Genomic DNA, 21,294 nt, shown 5'->3' with positions numbered 1-21,294 from the left:
CCAGGCCTCGATCAGTGGGTTAAGGATCCGGCACTGTCGTGAACCGTGGCATAGGCCGGCAGCTGTAGCTCCAATTCAACCTCTAGCCTGGGAACCTCCATATGCTGCAAGTTCGGCCCTAAAAAAGGAAAAAGAAAAGAAAAGAAAAAAAAACTCCTGGAGTTCCCTCTGTGGCTCAGTGGTTAACAAACCCAACTAGGATCCATGAGGATACAGGTTTGATCCCTAGCTTTGCTAAGTGGCTTAGGGATACAGTGTTGCTGTGAGCTGAGGTGTAGGTGTAGGTCACAGACACGGCTTGGATCCCGTGTGGCTGTGGCGTAGGCCGGCAGCTGTAGCTCTGATTCGACCCCTAGCTAGGGAAAAAAAAAAAAAAAAAAGAAAGAAAGAAATTATCGTTCTTGGAGTTCCTCTTGTGGCTCAGCAGAAACAAAACCACCTAGTATCCATGAAGATATAGGTTTGATCCCTGGCCTCGCTCAGTGGGTCAGTGATCCAGGGTAGCTATGGTGTAGGTCACAGACCAGCAGCTGTAGCTCCAAATCGACCCTTAGCCTGGGAACTTTCATATGCCGCACCTGTGGCCCTAAGAAAAACAAAACAAAAATCACTCATTGAAAGGGTTTGCTTATTATCGCCTGTAAACACATTTTATTTTCTAATTCAACTGTAACCTCAAGAGCATTCTATAGCTCTTAGTAAACTCAAGTCTCTGTGTATGCAATCTAGTCCTTATCAACTGTCTTCTCAAAAGTAATACAACTCTAACATATGCAAAAGGAAGATGAGCAAGCACAGGAATGAAATAGCAGAAGAATAAAACCAGAACGTGAATCTCATTTTCAACAGGGAGGTAGTAGTATCAATAAGGAAAATGAGATCCTGATTTCATGATTTAAATTTATAGCAATTCTTTGTGGTATTAAATAGTAACCCAATGCAAACCACGGTTTCTGGAATAAGATTAAAAAGAAAGCTAACAAATACCTGAGTGAATACAACAATATGGCTAGACTAAAAAGAAAATAAAACCTCTCACACACAATAATCACTGCAAGAAGCTCCCAAAGGTTATAGAAAACATAAAGGAACTTTAATATCCAAACAGTCAGGGCAAAGAATACTGGATTAATGACCCATTAAGTGCGAACCACTTCAGGTTCTTTACAGTACCAGATGTATTTTAAAGTAAAATCTGAATGCATATTGAAGAGAATGAAGCTATTTTTAAAACTTTAATTTCCTTACCTGATACTAATACCAGTATGACTTTTAGACTGTAAAATTTTAAAATGATTTGTCTTAACACTGAAAGATTTAAAGCAAAATTAGCAATGTTCCTGAAATACAAATTTGTCAGTAGTAAACTTTTGAGTAATACTACTTTCTTCTCAAAAAGTAGACAATGTACTTTTTTGAATTGTGCAGCAAGAAAATATTGGCCAAAAAGAAGTGTTATTACTTGAATTAGTCAAAGTGAAAGAAAAACTATACTTTTGCTTATTCATGCCCAAATAATTTACCCTGCAGTCCATAAATGTATAGGACATAAAATATTTTTGAATAAGAGAAAAATAATGAAGGTCCTGAAATAGGAACACAAACTAGAAGAATCTAAAAAGAGCATCCTGTTATTTTATTTTTTTGAGTATTTGATTTAAGCTGCTTTTGGTTACATGCCCTAATCTGCAGAAGTTATCAGGGAAGTAAAAATTTCAAGTGTTTAAAAAATTTACTCATCTTGCATAAAGCAACTTTTAATGTATCAACACTTAAAAATACACAGTGACTTAATGAAACATTACTACGACTGCATAGAATTGAGCTCCAAAGAATTATACACTTATGAGCTGTCTTTCCTGGGCGCTGGTTTGTAGAATATTGGCTTAGAGACCAGCTTAGAGTCATTACGTGGAGGATACAGGCCAGGAAAGCCTTAAGATTCCACATGCCTTTTCTGTCTGTAAATAAAATGCTAGGAGCTCTCTGAAGGTCTTAAAAACAACCAAGTATCCAAATATGTGTACTGGGGACCCTTCACCTTTGTGAATCAAAGGAGAAGAGTTTGTGACTTTCATTGAAAATAAAACAAAAGCTCTCACAATTCTTAGAGACTTTGAAATGTACTAGAAATTTCAAAACTAGGACAATGCCATCAAAGATTAAACCTCTTAATGCTCGGAGTCACCCCAAAATAATAAAATTGGGAACTCCAGGAAAACAGGTACCAAAAGAATCAAAGTAATGATTGCACTGAGGATTCTCCTCTTTGAAGGCTGTTTAAGGAGGTAGGATTTTAAGGGTTTTTTGTTTGTTTGTTTATCTTTTGGCCTCTGAACATTTAAAAAATGCTTTGCCCGGCTGGTCATTCAGGCTAATTTTGGAGTTCACAACAAACCCCAAGCCTGACATAAGGATATTCTACAGTTTCACAGCTATCATTTGTACATATTAAAATCAAGCTGATTTACTCTTTTGGAGTAAGTATATCTAGAAAATGGCAAATTAATATATTCCTTTACATACAACTTTGTGTCTCAAAATTCTTGAAAAACAAGAGCAGATGACTTTGTATTCAAAGACTACCAAAGTGTGTATTTGATATTCACATGCAAACGAAACCTTATAAATCTGTGGACTCTGCATGATGCCTTTAAGGAGGAAATGACATACAAAGTTTACTAACTGTGCAAAATATTAAATTGCTAAAACATTTTACATAATGAAATAATACATGTTAATGTAGAATTTGACACATGAAATTAACAGGGGTTCATAAGAACTTATCACATGTCAGAGATTTTCTTTAGTAACAAATTTTTGTTTTTATATTTCCTGGTACATAGCGAAGTTTATCACAGAAGGTAAAAACTCTTTTAAACAAATTCAACAGGGAATTCTTGAGGCACCTTCTCATATAAAACACAAGATGAATGCAATTATCAATCCATCTGAGAAAAGTTTTCAATCTAAATGAACATCATTTTTTTCCATTTAAGTATGTTACAGAACTTTAATAAGGCAAGACAAATTTGTGAAAAAATGTAGATACAAAAGTGATGTAAACTAATAATTTATATTTAAAAACCCCAGAGGGAAAACGGTGGAGATGGGACAGTTCAAACAAAGCCTTTTTCAAAAAAAAAAACCTAAAACACAATTGTGCATAAGCTGAAGATTACAACAAACTTCTAGACTCTGCACAGTTTTGGTTTTTCTTTTTTTTTTAACATATTATATTATATGTTAAAAATCATATTACATGTTTAAAATCATATCAGGAATGCAAACTAGAACTGCACGCTACTTCAGTGGAAAAAAGTTCAACATTGTGCAATTTTCTGCCTCAATTTTAAAAAAGTGGCAGCAATCCCTGCATTTGTATTTGAAACAAGGATCTGAGAAACTTTATCAAAAAAGGTAATGAAGGCAAAAATTGGCAGACATCCAGCATCTTGTTTCTCTTTAAAACAATGCGGATGATAAGTAATTTCATGATTAAAAAATGAATCTTTTAAATAAATACATTGTATCTGACATTTGCACTGACTGATTTGATAAATCTTTAAGTAAACAACAGCTCTACTACGCTCCCTGTAGCCTCAAGCCACTGGCTTTAGCTTCTAGAGTCCTCTTTCACTGGGTTTCATACCCTGCCACTCGATACCCTGCAGGCTGACTAGGCATCATGCTGCCATTCTGTCCTGGAGGTGGCTGTACTCCGTAATTTGGTCCCATCCACGGTGCAGAAGACTGTGTCTGACTGGTAGAGAATGTGAAAGAAGCAGAGGGGAGTGGAAACCCACTGATTAAAATAAAATGTAATGCCAAGAACAAATAACACAAACATGGGAAATATCCTTTTTCTTAAGCCTAAAGATAAGAATATTGTTATGCCAGGGAAAGCAAAGGCAAAAGCTTTTTTCTTTAAAAAAAAAATAGGCATTCTTTTAGCTTTAATTTGTACAGTTTAATTTTGTTATTTATTTAATTGCAGATAAGAAACTATCCTTTATAAACACTTATTCCCTTTGAAATTAGAAAAAAACCTCATCTCTACTCTCAGAAAACTGTCTATCTGGGGTTGAACATATGTTGGACAAGCCACTACCCTACCTGAGAGAAACTTAGCATTTAGTATGCTATGGACTTGTGTTTATATTACTCAAAGAAGAAATGAAAGTAATTATTAGCATACGTAAGCTCATTAAATTTTTTCAATATTACAAGATTCTTTTTAAATAAAAACTGCAAAGTGTTTTAATTTCCAGTTTGTTTTTCAGAATTTAAGTAAAACTGCGTAATTCACGAAGTTTAAAGCAGCTTCCATTGAACAATGTATGAATAAACCCTTCTGCACAGAGAAAAAGTATAATGAATAAAGCAACTAGTATCAAAATAACTGCATCCAAGAATGGCTAAGTGGCCATTAGTCATATTAAGAAGCTTAACAACTGTTATTTTCTTACTGAAATATTCACTGATTCATTACTAAGGATCACCAAAATTCTTTTTTGTCTTTTTTTAGGGCTGCACCCGGCAGCATATGGAGGTTGCCAGGTAAGGGGTCGAATCAGAGCTGTAGCTGCTGACCTACACCACAGCTATAGCAACACCAGGTCGAACTGCATCTGCGAACTGCGTCCTCATGGATGCTAATCAGATTCGTTTCTGCTAAACCACAACGGGAACTCCGGCATTACCAAAATTCTTATAACTCCCTAAGTCTTTCAAAGAATATGCTTTAGACAGAGGGCCACATTACCTACTAATTACTTAAATTAATTACTCTTCCTTCCTAAGTTCTTGACATTTCCAAAGGCTAATAATAAAGGAAAAGAACAAATATGCTTACTTAAATCCCTGCTGGTTCCACGCCTGGCCATACATTCCATATGCAGGTACTTGCCAACCATTAGGCATATACTGGCCAATTTGCTGTGCATTTCCATACCACTGGCCCCACTGGCCATAAGCTTGTGGATATCCAATTTGATTCTGCTATTAAGTAAAATGATTTAACAGATAATTTAATATTATTTGATGTCATGCATATATATATAGTCTTAAAATAACACAATTACATAGTCATATCACATATTGCCATGTTTACAATTAAAATTATGGGGTAAACAAAGAGTTTATAAAGTAAATGAAATCTAAAAAAAAAAGTGAGATTATAGTGCTTTAACTACACTAATGCTCTAAATGGCATAGTCTTTGTAAGACATCAGGCAATGCCCTAGTAATAAATATTAAAATCAGTATAATGTTTAAATGTTTTGTAAACTATCCATAATGACTGTTTATTTTAGATAGGAAAGATATAAAGATTATTTATGCCTATATTCAGTTTACTTAAGAAACTTAATTAGTTTTCTTACTCCTATCTTGGTGCTCCATTTACAATTTCCTCACAGAAACTTTTGTGGGATCAAGTTTGAACCATTAAAGCTGCCTGGAAAAACAAAGGCAGCAAAATCTGGAAAAAAATGCTAAGATACAAATACCTTTATAGCTTTTATTTCAACTGAATCAAGCATGCTTGTGAGTTCTCCAAATAGTATGTGAAGAAATATACCAAGTATTAGAAAAAATTTAACACCCTGTTAAGTTTGTCAGAGCATTTTAAAATCCATTGTGTGAGCATGAGTCACCTGAGGCGGTCACATTCATCATGTCACCGCTGCAATCCATGAACCACCACTCTAGAACTATAATACATGTAGGAAGAGCCCTTATAGTCTATCTAATGCTAGAAACATTAACAAGGATTATCAACAATTTCATTTAAAAATACCTCTTAGCTCAGCAATTACTTTATGAAGTCCAGAACCCTCTCACCTGTTGCACGGGATTTATCATATCAAGAGTTTCTTTGCCCCAGTAACATTTCACAACATGGCCTTCAATGGTAGTTCCATTAACAGAAACAATTGCATGTGCTGCACTTTCATGGGAATTGAACCTGTTGAAAATGATATTAAGAATTATCAATATAGGGAGTTCCCGTCGTGGTGCAGTGGTTAACGAATCCGACTAGGAACCATGAGGTTGCGGGTTCAGTCCCTGCCCTTGCTCAGTGGGTTAACGATCTGGCGTTGCCGTGAGCTGTGGTGTAGGTTGCAGACGCGGCTCGGATCCCGCGTTGCTGTGGCTCTGGCGTGGGCTGGTGGCTACAGCTCCGATTCAACCCCTAGCCTGGGAACCTCCATATGCCGCGGGAGCAGCCCAAGAAATAGCAACAACAACAACAACAACAAAAGACAAAAAAAAAATTATCAATATAAAGTGTTTAAAATACATGAATAAAACCTATTTTTAAAAATCAAAATGAGGTAAAACATAAAACAGGCCGTTCATATTAAAAAATCAATACAATGGTACGTTTTTGTTTTTACAAAGATCTTGCAGTTCTGAAGAAACTTCTTTTAGTAGAGAATGTTTTATTTTGCCATGTGTTGGAAGGAGGGAGCTATTTAAAAAGTGGCAAATATGATAAATACTACAGAAATTTCATTTCTTTTGGCTTTTTTAGGGCCATGCCTGCTGCATATGGAAGTTCTCAGGCTAGGGGTCAAATTGGAGCTACAGCTGCTGGCCTTTGCCACAGCCACAAAAACACAGGGTCCAAGCCGCATCTGTGACCTACACTACCACTCACAGCAGAGCTGCCGGATCCTTAACCCAGAGTGAGGCCAGGGATCCAACCAGCATCCTCAGGGATATTAGTTGGGTTCATTACCACTGAGCCCCAATTGCAACTCCACAATTTCTATTTCTTTATAACCAAAGCAAATTTTAAAGAAAACCACTAAGTGTTCAAAAATGATTCAGGGGGAAAAGTTTTTTAAACTTTAAAAACTATCCCTACCGGACAAATGAATATCCTTTATCTGGAAAGACTCGAATTTCCATTATTTGTCCAAATGGTGAAAAAGTCTGACGCATTAGTTGTTCTGTTAGACAAAAACCAAGAACAAACCACACAAAGTTATATTAATTGCTACAAATACTAAGCCTTACAGTTTAAAAGTTAATCTCAAGATGCCACATAGGTAAAGCCCCCCATACCTGTTAGCCCAGAAGTGACACCTCCACAGTATACGGTACAGTTGCTTGGACTAGACTGATTTACAACCTCATCATATGATAGCTGTTTGGTGTTTGCTGCAGAAGCAAAGTTTAATGTTTTTAATTCACTAAATTAAAATGTTCAGAAAGAGGAAAGCAACATTAACTACACTAATATAACAGTAATTTTATCTTGATCAAAATGCTTATTTAATACATATTACATTTGATTGAGGATTAAACCACCCCAAAGAATGTCTAAAAAATTACTTAGTATTCTCTATTTAATAGGAGACTTGACAAGAGATATAATTTATTATTTATAATTACAAAAATGAAAACTAAGTACATTTTTGAACAGTAGTCTTGATTTGCTTCTCATCTATTTCTGCAATAAGTCTCCGGGAACAGCTCTAACATTTAAAATCTAGTGTATTTTCCTCCAAAATTCCACATTTCCTTTTCTTCTCCAATACACCTACACTCATATGTACTCTTTGGAGCTGGAGGCTTTCGAGTTGCCCAGTTAGTTCTGATTTGTCTTCCACCAAGCCACTGGCCACCCATCTGTTGAATGGCGTTTTCGGCATCCTGTTTCACACATTAGAAATGACAAAGAAGCCACTATTAGCTGATGTTAAACAATTGTTAGCAATAGAGAAATCTCATAGCTGCTTTTCACAAATGATTTCTGAATGAAAGTGCTTTATGAAATACACAGTGTATTACAACTTCCCAAAATGCAATGGTACTTTTTTTTTTCTTTTTAGGGCCACACCCACCCGCATCCTCATGGATACTAGTTGGGCTCGTCACCCACTGAGCCACAACAGGAAATCCCCAAAATTCTATTTTTTTATCCAAAATTCAAGTTGTGTTCATTTTTACAATTTTTATATTATTTTATTATTATTATTTTTTTTGGTCTTTTGTCCTTTTAGGGTTGCACCCGTGGCATATGGAGGTTCCCAGGCTCGGGGTTCAATCAGAGCTATAGCTGCTGGCCTAAGTCACAGCCACAGCAACACGGATCTGAGCCACATCTTTGACCTACACCACAGCTCAGGGAAATGCCAGATCCTTAACCCACTGAGCAAGGCCAGGGACTGAATCCACAAACTCATGGTTCCTAGTTGGATTCATTTCCGACGCCCCACAACGGAACTCCTGCAGTGGTACTTTTAACTGCTCAGACTACTACAGATGAAAATCTCACTTTTTACAATCTAGCAAGCTTTTAATGGTTTCTCATTTACCTTACAAGTAAATATTGAATAGCTATCATATTCTAGACAGTAGGTTAAGTGCCAGGGAACGTTGGTCAATAAGGTAGACATGGTTTCTGCTGCCATGGAGCTTACATTCTTTCAGGGGACAAGTAGTAACAAATGCCATGATAGAAAAAAAATGCTGAGATATGGGCATGGGGATCTACTTTAGACAGCATGATTAGGGAAGTCTCTCTGAAATGACATTTAAGCTGAAACTGAGAGAATGGGAGCTAGAAAAGTTAAAACACCAGAGTGTTTCTGGGAGAGGGAAAGGCATTGCAAAATGTGTTAAGGCAGGAAAGAGTTTGGTATGCAACTAAAAGAAGCATGTGAAAGATGACTAGCTTCAATGGAATCTAGTGTGCAAAAAGGAAAAGTTTTAGAGGGAAAAAGGAAAAGTTTAAGGTACCAGAATATCATGACCTGATTTATGTTTTAAGAAAGCCATTCTTAGTGTTAGGAGGAAATGGTCTAGGGAGACAGGTAGTACGAGGAGAAAGATATTTTATAAGATTAATACAATATCCAGATTTTTCAAAATGTTGGTGGCCAGGACTAGTAGAGTAGCAGCAGACATAATCTAAAGGAAGAGTCAAAAGAATTGGGGGGAGCAGGAGCTGTGTATAGTAAGTAAAGGGGAGGAATCAAAGATAACTCTTAGTTATCTTTGGGCAGTAGGGAAGATAGTGCTAGGATTCATGAAAATGGGAAGCCTGGGAGGGAGGACAGGAACAGGTTTGAAATAAAGACCTCCATTTAAGACACATTAGTTTGAGATGTCTGTAAGACATCTAAAAGAAGCTCATTTGTTGGTAAGTGTGAAGAAAACCAAGCTGGTGATATAAAATTCAGAGTCATGAAGAATGACTATAGAGAAAGGACAGTATCCTAGAACAGAGCCCTGAAAAAAAGCAAACTCTGAAAACTGGGTAAAGAAGAAATCAATAGCTAAGGTGACTAAGAAGGAATAGCCAGTTGTGAAGGAAGAAATCCACAAAAATGTCCTGCCACAGAGCCAAGCAAGCAGAAGTCAAGAGGTGAACTTGAAAAGAGTAGTGTTGGTAGAGACTAATAACAAAAGCCATCTTAGAGTGGACTGAAAAGAAAATGGTGTTCAGCTTTGGTCCTCACGTGTCAAATGTGGGCTTAACCTAGCACAAAAGAACAGGAAAATTCAAGGCTAAAAGCTATGCCTTTTTTTTTTCTGCCCAATGCTTGCAGAAGTTTCAGGGTCAGGGATACAACTCACACCACAGCTATAACCAGAGAGCTACAGCAGCTGACAAGGCCGGATCACTAACCTACTGAGCGATGAGGGAATTCCTAAAAGCCCATTTTGAGACACACATAAAGAAAATGTATATTCTTTTTTTTTTTCATTTTGCTTTTTAGGGCCGCACCCGAGGTATATGGAGGTTTCCAGGCTAGCGGTCTAATCGGAGCTACAGCTGCCGCCTACACCACAGCCACAGCAATGCCAGATCTGAGCCACGTCTGTACCCTACACCAGAGCTCATGGCAACACCAGATCCTTAACCCACTGAGCAAGGCCAGAGATCAAACTTGTGTCCTCATGGATACCAGTCAGATTCATTTCCACAGAGCCATGTCATGACAGAAACTCTCTCTCTTTTTTAACTTTTTTTTCTTTTGGCTGTGCCTGAGGCATGCACAAGTTCTCAGGCCTGGTGTTGAACCCGTGCCACAGCCGTGACAACATCAGGTTCTTAACTGCTAGGTCACCAGGGAACTCCCTAACCTACTTTCTTAGAAGACATTTTTCATTTCATGAGAGGAAGACTACAGCTATACTGCATAGCACATTTAAACAATCTGATTGCAAGATTATGATGTTACTATGCAACAGGTGACACAGAATTACAGTGTATTCTATCTTCTTTTGCCTTAATTTACAAGCATGTAAATATATGTAGGGCAGGTTTTTTATTTAAAAGTAAACTTTAGGCAAAATGGTTGTAAGCTGTTATGGCAAATATCTGGATAGTAAGAGTTCACAGGAAGGAATAACTAGACATTAGTTTCAATGTAGGCAGACACAGAAACTAGAAAACTAAGACAATTTGACACTATTTGGCATAACTGCAAACACAAATTTTTTTTCTTTCTGTTTACAATTGCACCTGAGACATGGTAGTTCCCAGGTCAGGGAATCGGAGTTACAGCTATCGGCCTACGCCACAGCAACACGGAATCCGAGCTGCGTCTGCGACCTGTACCACAGCTCACGGCAATGCCAGATCCTGAGGGAGGCCAGGGATTGAACCCGTGTCCTCATGGATACTAGCTGGGTTTGTTACCGCCGAGTCACAACAGGAACTCCTTAGAAGGAACTGGCACAATAAATGATGCTCGTAAATTTGACCCTCAATCATCGATACAATAAAATATCTACTTCAAATACTCCATTTACTAAATTAAGAAAATCCTTTCTAAAACACATTTCACATCATCAAAAAATTTCAATGGCTCATTCTAAGACACTTTAACAGAGAAAGTATGATATTTTTGTACTTACCATTGGCAAACAATAGTAGAAGCAATATAATAAAATTTAAGGTCCATGTAACCTTAGCGTATACTCCAAATATATGGAGTATATATGCACTCATATGGAGTATATATGCACTCATATAAACTCTCCCACCATCCACCCCTATATTTTTAGAAATGTGATATCTCGGGAGTTTCCATTGTGGTGCAGTGGTTAACAAATCCAACTAGGAACCATGAGGTTGCGGGTTCGATCCCTGGCTTTGCTCAGTTGGTTAAGGATCTGGCATTGCCATGAGCTGTGGTGTAGGTCACAGATGTGGCTCGGATCCTGCGTGGCTGTGGCTGTGGCATAGGCCAATGGCTACAGCTCCAATTAGACCCCTGGCCTGGGAACCTCCATGTGCCACAGGAGTGGCCCTAGAAAAGGCAAAAAAAAAAAAAAAAAGAAATGTGTTATCTCTGCATTTAATTGGTCTGGAACCTTGAGTTATCACACTAAAAACATTGAATTACTTATTTGAATTTGTAATATATTTACAGGTTCAAACTTCTAACAGTATAATACAGTGAGAAGGTTCTTGCTCTTCCTACTGCGCATCTGCCTCTCATTACTCTTCAACAAGTTTATTGTTTATCTCTGCAGAGGGAAAAGAAAATACACACACACACACACACACACACACACACGCATTTGCTCGCACATCACATCTCCCTTCTTTTTTATATAAATGAGTGGTTTTGTTTGTTTGTTTTTGTCTTTTTAGGTCTGCACCCAGGGCACACGGAAGTTTCCAGGTTCCCAGGCTAGTGGTCGAATTGGAGCTGTAGCTGCTGGCCTATGCCACAGCCACAGCAACACTCTTATCTGGATCCGAGCTGCGTCTACAACCTACACTGCAGCTCATGGCAACACCGGATCCTTAACCTACTGAGCAGGGTCAGGGATCAAACCCGAGTCCTCAAGGAGTCAGGTTCATTACTGCTGAGCCACCATGGGAACTCCACAGATGAGCTTTTTCAACTGACAATAGAACATGGTAATCTTTCCACAATCAGTGCTTACATAAATTCTGCCTAAAAACAATATAGTATTGCACAGTATAAAAATTTTATTTAGCTGTCACACTAAATATGAGCCTTTTCCTTCTTTATACCCTACTCTCACCTCTCATTTGACAAACTGTGCTATCCTTTTTTCTGCAAAATCCAAAAACTTCAAGTCCATGCAAAATGGTGTTCAGTTATGTTTGTTGAATGAAAGAAATGATGAGAATTTTAAAATACATTCATATACAATTTTAAAAAAGTCCCCACCCACTGCAACATTTTATTAGCTATTTTTAAATTATGATGGGAATATAAAACAGGGAGACAATGAATTAAATACATAAATGAGATATTCAATATCTACCTTTGGCTAATGATTGATCGACTGATTGAATTTATGTCTTTTTAGGGCCTCACTCACGGCATATGGAGGTTCCCAGGCTAGGGGTCTAATTAGAGCTGTTGCTGCTGGCCTCTGCCAGAGCCACAGCAGCACCCAATCTGAGCCACATCTGCGACCTACACCACAGCTCACGGCAATGCCAGATCCTTAACCCACTGAGCAAGGCCAGGGATCGAACCCGGAACCTCATGGTTCCTAGTTGGATTCGTTAACCACTGCGCCACAACGGCAACTCCATAAACACCTTCTATTTCTATGTTCTGAGAGCATTCTAGCAGTATCTTGCATGCATTAAGTGCTAAATAAATGTTGACTAAATGACCAAACAGGAGAAAGAATATCCTTTAGTAAGGGTATTAATTATCAGTGAAATGAATAAATGGCAGATGAGAGAAATGATTAATAATTGAAACTACATGAGTATTTTTATTCTTTACTCTTAAAGCACCGCACATGCACTTTTTATTGAGCTCACCCATTTGTTGAAAAAGGAGACAAAGCCATATCCCTTAGACTTTCCTGTTGCCATGTCTTTTACCACTCGGGCATCTCTGAAATCAGAAACAATCAGAAGTTTAGGTTTGCAAACTCCCCTTTGGATAGCAAGTGAGAATTTCATACACAACTCATTTTCATGTTTCATCTCCATTAAAATGAACCTTAAATGCAAATTCACCTTTTATTCTATAAAATTTATCATGTATTAGCAAATGAGGCTTAATTTTATAAACATGCAAATCAATAACTTCTTATATATATGTATATACATTGTACAGAAATTGCCTCCCACTTCAAGAAGTTTTAAATTTTTTAATATTAAGCATGGTAAAAGCAGCTATTCACATGAATTACTCAACCTCTTATAGGGTTCACAGGCACACTAAATGAATGGCTTTCTTTAACCATGCAACTTATAATTTGCTATTTGACACCATAAGCTGCCTAATCATTAAAAAATTAAAATAGAAAACTGGAAACTAAAAGAATGAAAAAGTTGTATAATCCCTAAATTAATTAAAGTATTTCATTCTCTCAAGATCATTTCACACCCCCCTTTTGGACTATGGGTAAATTCTGAGAACTTGACATTTTCAGAAATGTTAAATCATTGGAGAAAAATACTAGATACACACTTTAGTTTTAAACTATATAAGAAAAGATTTTATACTGAATTCTAAAATAGCAATCATGTAAGACTGATTGGAAACTACAAGATATAAAGCAAAATTTTAAAAAGTCAGAAAGTAAAAAAGCACGCCAACATTTATCCACTGTGAACCGTAGCTTGTAGTTAGCCAGGGCAATTCTGTCCATTCTTCAGAGATACTCTGCAAAATAACCAGAGCCCTATTATTTGAGATTGAGTAAAAATCCCAGCCATGATAGCTAAAACTCCATACCTCAAAAAATTGGACTCAAATTGTGCTTCACAGGCAATCTGCTTTTAAGTTAGCCAGGTATGTCACAATGCTTGTTCTCTCAGGACACATGAACAAAACAGGCACTTTCACAACAAAAACCCAAGTCAGAAAGCCATGCATTATAATTTTATATTAAAGTATACATAAGCATATTTTGATCAATTTAGGAGTGATTTATTAAGTGTTTAGGGTCAAAATGACAAAGAAGTGATGGTGAAAAGGGAAAACTAATGCAAGTCACTTCTCAATATGTAAAAATACTTAAAATTATCTATATGGTACACATGCATTTAATTTGTAGCTGATTCACTACTATAAGCAAAATTTATTAAGACTATCCTAAAACTCAAGGAACAGGAAAAATTTAAACTGTGTAAACTAGGGAAAGTAAGGAATGTGTTTTGTATACTAATATTTTAATAGGCCAATATTTACTACATCTTTTATAAATCAAGCACTGCTGTAGGATCTCTACAGAGAATATCTATCACAAGAACCTTTCAATATATATAGTTATCAACTTAACTCCTTTAACTAAAAAAAAAAAAAAAATTAGGAAATGATGCTACTAACTAAAAATGGTTCTTTCAAATTTAGAAACACTGACTCCGACTCTTTGGGTAGCCTAAAGCTTAGATATTACCTTGACTGAAAATTCTAAAACTTAAAGACAGGCCTTAGCAAGAAAAAAATAATATATACATCAATAATCACAGCTGACTCTAGGAAAACCTACAGATTGTAATTATGATACCAACATATTTAACAAAAAGAAATTGTTGATCCACAATTAAAAAATAATGAAATTACTGAAATTTAAATGTCATTTAACTTAAACTCACCAATCATTAGACATCCTTTATCCAATCCCAAACTAAAATTACCATGCTTTCAAAAAAGCTACTTCAATCAAAATAAAAACATGTAATAAAATGGCATTTAATCTGTTGAAATGTTAGAAATGCTTTTCTTTTTAAAGTTAAATTTCAGGAAATGTTAGCCTTGAAATATATTTAATTCTTACTTATTTCTGAAAGGATTCTCTAAGGAAGAAGCAGCCAAGATCTAGATCAGAGTTCTTTAATCCTTTTATGGTCCTGTGACTACTCTGAAAATAGGATAAAACTTAAAAATATACTCCACACCAAAAGGAAAAGAAACACAAAATTTTGCATAGAGATTTACAGAGCCTTTGAGAAGCCAAAGGTTAAGACCTTACACTTTAGCTATTTGAACGCAAGCTAACCATCATCAAAATCCTAAAACAGATTAAAAGGAACAATCAAGAAATCAGAATTTGAATTTCCTAAAGTCAGTTCTCACAAAGAAAAGCGTCACCTAACAGAAGAGCCCATTTATAAACCCTAATTGTGTGACTGCCTTTACAGCTGGCCCCATACTTATGGTAATTCCTTGGTCACTAAGCATTTTCATCCTCCTACCAATGAACTACAACTCTTCAAGTGAAAAAACTCCCAAAATTCAACATCAATACTACCAGCATTTACATTCCACTCTCCTCACCTCCTCATCAAACCAAACCAAAGCTAGTGTTTCCTTTTTATCCCTACTCTTCTAGCTGGAACAACAATAATAAAGCAACCAGAAATCCTAAAAAATTTGTTTTATAAATTCAACAATTACTTCTAAAAAAGTACAATGATCAACTTACTATTCTTATTCTACTATATGGCATGCTTTTCCAAATATTAAAGTTCTTTTATGATGAATGTTACCCTGAGTGACCTATTTATAAAAGGTCTAACCTGTATAATTAATAACAAGTGCAAGCAAGACAGTGCTTCACAAAATACTAAAAGGCACTATTATTAACAGCAGCAAAAAAACAAAAGCGTAGATATCTGGGAATTAACATTTAGTAAAATGCTTTTTAGGTTGAATTGTTAAGGTTTCTTTTTGTTAAAATATATTAATAGAAAATGCATGGTATCATAGAATTGCAAAAGGGTCTAAATTCCTTAGTCACAGCTCAAGTTTACTAAAGATTATGACCAAGCTAGCAAGACACTCATATCAGAAACTGTATGCACAATAGCACATCTATCTCCTAAACACTAATGCTAACTGAAAAAGTTTTAAGATAACTGAAGAACAAAGATTTATTTATCAATGGGAAAATAACCTTTGGCTGTTAACTGCTTGAATAGTCTCTAAACAATACATCTGTTCAAGTCAACACTACATTTAGGTATTAAAACTAGGGTCCAAAATTGACAACTGATTTTCAAATTACTTCTACGTAAGATTGTTTCTAATTAAAAGTATTTTAAATTTATCTTGTTACTTACGATATTCTTCCAAATGGTGCAAAAGCAGCTTTTATATCTTCAGTTGTAATTTCTGGACTGAGATCACCAACAAAGACATGGAAATGATCTTATAAGGGGAAGGAAGGGGAAGTGAAAAGAAAAAAAAAATTTTAGAATTGAAAAAAATGCTAAAATCTATTCAATAAAGTATTCTTAAAATAATTTATGGATTATAGTAAAGTATAAGTAAACACTACCCTATATCTAGACAAATCCTATCAGTTTTGAAACATAATGAATCAAGGTGACAATACAGGAAAGATTTTCTTCAAGACTGATAATATCTAATGGGAAACTGACAGTTACACTTCTACTTCAGCCAATTAATATTACTGACCTAGGAAAATAAACTAATTATAACAAGCTTTGCAAAAAAAGAAAATATATAAATGACATAATTACCATTCTAAGAGTAATTATTTACATGTATTCAGTTTACCACTATATGATATCTTTACAAATTAAAATAGTGGTATTATGAGTTATTTAAACTAGATTTGCCTCAGTTAAAGACAATTTACTGAAGCTAGCTACACATATACTTGGTTTAACCATATTTTGTGAAGAACAATCAAAGAAATACCTTGCATTGCAACAGTTTGATGTTAAAGTATTTGACAGTTTTCTCAAAAGCCAACAGTTTTGGTTGCCCAGACATTACACCATTCAGTTTATGTGAATCCATGTGCAAGTGAACTAAGACTGAAGGCAACAGAATGAAAACAGTAATCCCTTCACTTTATATCAGAGCCATAAAAAAAGCATTGGAGAGAAATAACGATCCCATATGTGAAGTTTTTTTTAAAAAGACAATGCTCAAAAAAAGAAACACTTAAAAAATACAAAATCATTGGATCAATACTTTAAATGGATATATATACCAATTTTGACAAAGTATATTTGGAAAGAAAAGTTACCCCTACTTGGCAGGCCTTAAGCAACATACTGGATTGCCATTTGGGAAATACAGTTTCAGGAGCAACTCAAGCAATCAGCAGATCTGCATATGGAGCACAGATCATGACCTCAAACAGGGTATCTTGCTCTTCAGTGGTAAAAGTATTTCTAAGGCATCAACTGCTACCAAGGTGAGGGGGCGGGGGGATCAGAGAACTTAAAGTAGTGGACAAGCCACACTTGGTCAACACTGGGAAAAAGGGGGAAAAATACTGCCAGAGAGACAAGAAACAGGACTCCCTCCCTCCCCGCTCCCCCCAATATCAAACAAAAAAATTTCAGGTGGTTAGTGAATACCCTTTCAAGAGATTTCATTTTATGTTTAAGAAGATACAATTACCTTGTGAACGCTGTGTGCTGACAACGGTACTACCTGATGACAAAGATTAGATTTGTTCTTAAATTTATTAACACAAACACATTCAATCATATCTTAGGATAACGATCAAAACATTACTGCAAATGTATGATGTTTATATGCTTTACAATAAAACTACTGTGTACAATAAAAACAAATGTTCCAAGAGTATTAAATACACTTACTGCTTGTATCTTTCTTTTGACTGCTGGGGGTTGTTGCCCAATTCACTTTGACTTCCTAAAAAAAATTTTCTACATTATAAGATTTGCAACTATGAACACAGAGATATGTGGGTTTTTTTTTTTTTGTCTTTTTAGGGCTGTACCCTCGGCATATGGAAATTCCCAGGCAATGCCAGATCTGAGTTGAGTCTGTGACCTACACCACACCTCATAGCAACACTGATTCTTAACCCACTGAGCAAGGCCAGGGATCAAACCTGTAACATCATGGATACTAGTCCAATTCTTAACCTGCTGAGCCATAATGGGAACTCCACACAAAGGTACGTTTGAGACAAAGTATTCAAAGGCTATCAGTTCTAAGTTTCAATTATTTATTTTTTAATGTACACTTATGCAAATAATGTTAACAAATCCTAACTTTATATACTTCTCCATCAACATTCAACTAATCTTTCTTAACATAAAGTATCAATAATTTTTTCTTTTATTCTTCTCCATTAGTATACAATGTTCCAAGACATTTCATACAAGCATTATTAATTCAACAGATATTTTAGTATTTACCATGTGCAAAGCACGATGAAGAATACTAACATAAATATGTCCTCTAAAAGCTTTATTCCACCTGTTTAACTGTGATCATTTTCTGTAAAGCAAATACAGTGCTTTTAAAAAGGAAACAAAACTATATACAACTTAAAATTTTTCAGTGAAGTCACCTTCTTTAATTATGACAGCTTACCTTACCCATTATCTTCCGCCCATTCATAGCAGCTAGTGCTGCAGCTGCATGGCGATGCTCATAAAACTCCACAAAACAATAGGGATCATTTCCAGCTGTCTGTTAAGGAAGAAACACAAAAGCCAATTTTAAGTTTTATATTTCCATTACTTGAAAACTCTAAAAAAAACCATATACCTCAGTATCAGGCCATGAAGAATGAAACGTCCACTCCCCAACCAAATGTTTAGATAAGGAAGTAAATACTAAAGACAGAAATGAACTATCTTTCTACAAAACTATCTTCTTCAACAACTTATACTATGCTACTATATATAATCTTTTATTAATGATTAAGTGTGTCCTACCAAAAAGCTTTCTTTTTTTTGGCTTTTTGCCATTTCTTGGGCCGCTCCAGGCTAGGGGTTGAATCAGAGCTGTAGCTGCCAGCCCACGCCAGAGCCACAGCAACGCGGGATCCGAGCCGTGTCTGTGACCTACACCTCAGCTCACGGCAACGCCAGATCATTAACCCACTGAGCAAGGGCAGGGATTGAACCCACAACCTCATGGTTCCTAGTGGGATTTGTTAACCACTGCGCCACGATGGGAACTCCCCCAAAAGCTTTCTTAAATCTGTTACTAAAATATAAGCAAATCAGCTCCAAAAACTGAAGTTCTCTGTTAAGTTTTCTTTGGCCAAGGCATGCAACAGTGGGATCTTAGTTCCCAAACCAGGGACTGAACCCAGGCCTCAGCAGTGAAAGTGCCAAATTTAATCACTTGATCACCACAGAACTCCCAGTAAAGTTTTAGAATAGGTTTTACAATGTGGACTTTCTGACATCAAATTTTGTTGCCTCCTTATTAGTCTTTTTGTGTGTTGTGCCTTTTTAGGGCCAAACCCTCGGCATACAGAAGTTCCTAGGGTAGGGGTTGAATCAGAGCTGTAGCTGCTGGGCTATGCCACAGCAACACAGGATCTGAGCTGTGTCTGCAATTTAAACCATAGCTGACAGCAACACTACATCCTGAACCCACTGAGCAAGGCCAGGTATTGAACTCATGTCTTTAGGGATACTAGTTGGGTTCATTACTGCTGAGCCACAACAGAACTATGCCCCCCACCCCCTTTTCTAAAAAGATGATTAGCTTTTGCTTTTTTTTTTTTGGCCATATGTGGCATGCAGAAGTTCCAGAGCCAGAGATTTAACCCATCCTACAACAGTGACCTAAATTTGATCCCTGGCCTGGGAACTTCCATATGCCATGGATGTAGCTGAAAAAGAAAAAAAAAATTCTCTCCTCCTTTTTGCTGGTATTCCAAGTAGTAGACATCTGATGACAGGTGAAGCCTGGATGTTTTCTTAGAAACACCCAATACTTTACACCTATCAGTGCAAAATACCAAATGAATTTATAACACATTTTTAAATTCCTTCTATAATCTCCTAAGCAGATTTGTTAAAATAAGCTACTTCAAAAGATTAGGAGTTCTCTTGTGGTGTATTGCGTTAAGGATCTGGCTTTGTCACTGCAGCAGTGCAGGTTCTATGCCTGGCCCAAGAACTTCCACAAGATTTTTTTTTGCACACACAAAAAAACCCAAAAGCCTAGAATAATAAAATAAATACACCATTTTGTTTCAAGCACAATTAAGAGTTAATAAAAAGTCACTGGAAGAGTTCCCACTGTGGCACAGTGGAAATGAATCTGACTAGTATCCATGAGGCTGGTTCAATCCCTGGCCTCAATCAGTGGGTTGGGGATCCAGCATTGCCATGAGCTGTGGTATAGGTGGGGGACACAGCTTGGATCCTACGTTGCTGTAGCTGTGGCATAGGCTAACAGCTGTAGTTCCAAATCAACCCCCAGCCTGGGAGCCTCTATATGCCACAGAGACGGCCCTAAAAAACCAAAAGCAATGACTTTAAAGTATTTTAGAGCAAGGAGGCAACCATAAAATTGATGACACTGAAATTATCCATTGTTTTATTTTGAAAAGATAAATATAAAAAGGTTTTGGGAGCTCCCGTTGTGGCTCAGCAGTAACAAACCCAACGAGTGTCCTTGAGGATGCAGATTTGATCCCTGGCCCCACTTAGTGGGTTAAGGATCTGGCGTTGCTGTGAGCTGTGGTGTAGGTCACAGACTCAGCTCAGATCCTGCAATGCTGTGGCTGTGGTGTAGCCTGGCAGTTGCAGCTCCGATTTGATCCCTAGCCTGGGAACTTCCATATGCTGTGGATGTGGCCCTAAAAAGAAAAAAAACCTGTTTTTAAAATTGTCTTATTCCAACTAATGCTATATTTAATGGGAATTCTATTACTAAGATCAATGCTGACAGGCATCAGAATGTGGTTAAAAAAGTAGCTTACACCTAAGAGTAGGACAATCCAAAAAAAATGTTCATTTTACTTAATTTGTACCCAGAGGGAAAAAAAAAAACTACAGTTTAAAATTTTTACTTATTTGTTTTTTGTCTTTTTAGGGCCCAACCCACAGCATATGGAGATTCCAAGGTTAGGGGTTGAATTGAAGCTATAGCTGCCAGCCTATACCACAGACACAGCAATACTGGATCTGAGCCTTGTCTGTGACCTACACCCCAGCTCATGGCAACGCCAGATCCTTAACCACTGAGCGACGCCAGGGATTGAACCCGAATCCTCATGGATACTAGTCGGGTTCGTTAACCACTGAGCCATGATGGGAACTCCTATACTTTTTTATATTAAAAAATCAATCCGGAGTTCCCATTGTGACGCAGAGAAAACGAATCCGACTAGGAACCATGAAGTTTCAGGTTCAATCCCTGGCCTCGCTCAGTGGGTTAAGGATCTGGCGTTGCCATGAGCTGGGGTGTAGGCTGCAGATGGGGCTTGGATCTGGCGTTACTGTGGTTGTGGCATAGGCCAGCAGCTACAGTTCTGATTCGACCCCCAGCCTGGGAACCTCCACATGCTGTGGGTGCAGCCCTAAAAAGCAAAAAATAAATAAATTTAAGCACA

At 36.8% G+C, this 21,294-nt stretch overlaps 1 protein-coding gene across 19 annotated transcripts in view; it reads right to left on the bottom strand.

Moving 5' to 3' along the window:
- Positions 1-21,294, bottom strand: part of TIA1 (TIA1 cytotoxic granule associated RNA binding protein) — a 40,597-nt gene that overhangs the window by 5,701 nt on the left and 13,602 nt on the right. For 4 of the 19 annotated variants that reach the window (XM_047781839.1, XM_047781841.1, XM_047781849.1 and 1 more), the window contains 11 exons: positions 18,306-18,404; positions 17,561-17,615; positions 17,358-17,390; positions 16,040-16,127; positions 12,785-12,860; positions 7,557-7,665; positions 7,075-7,170; positions 6,875-6,959; positions 5,845-5,968; positions 4,856-5,001; positions 1,072-3,763 (listed from right to left, as the gene is read on the bottom strand). In XM_047781839.1, the coding sequence (XP_047637795.1) occupies positions 3,637-3,763; positions 4,856-5,001; positions 5,845-5,968; positions 6,875-6,959; positions 7,075-7,170; positions 7,557-7,665; positions 12,785-12,860; positions 16,040-16,127; positions 17,358-17,390; positions 17,561-17,615; positions 18,306-18,404 (1,038 nt within the window). In that variant the 3' untranslated portion in view covers positions 1,072-3,636. Of the gene's footprint in view, positions 1-1,071; positions 3,764-4,855; positions 5,002-5,844; positions 5,969-6,874; positions 6,960-7,074; positions 7,171-7,423; positions 7,666-12,784; positions 12,861-13,571; positions 13,814-16,039; positions 16,128-16,643; positions 16,763-17,357; positions 17,391-17,560; positions 17,616-18,305; positions 18,405-21,294 lie in introns of those variants that run through there. The other 15 variants (XM_047781840.1, XM_047781842.1, XR_007135090.1 and 12 more) reach the window with 12 other exon arrangements.

This window comes from Phacochoerus africanus, chromosome 5 (genome assembly GCF_016906955.1).
Source record: "Phacochoerus africanus isolate WHEZ1 chromosome 5, ROS_Pafr_v1, whole genome shotgun sequence".
Classification (NCBI taxonomy): domain Eukaryota; kingdom Metazoa; phylum Chordata; class Mammalia; order Artiodactyla; family Suidae; genus Phacochoerus; species Phacochoerus africanus.
The sequence above is the reverse complement of the archived record's forward strand: the minus strand, read 5'-3'. Positions and strand labels throughout refer to the sequence as shown.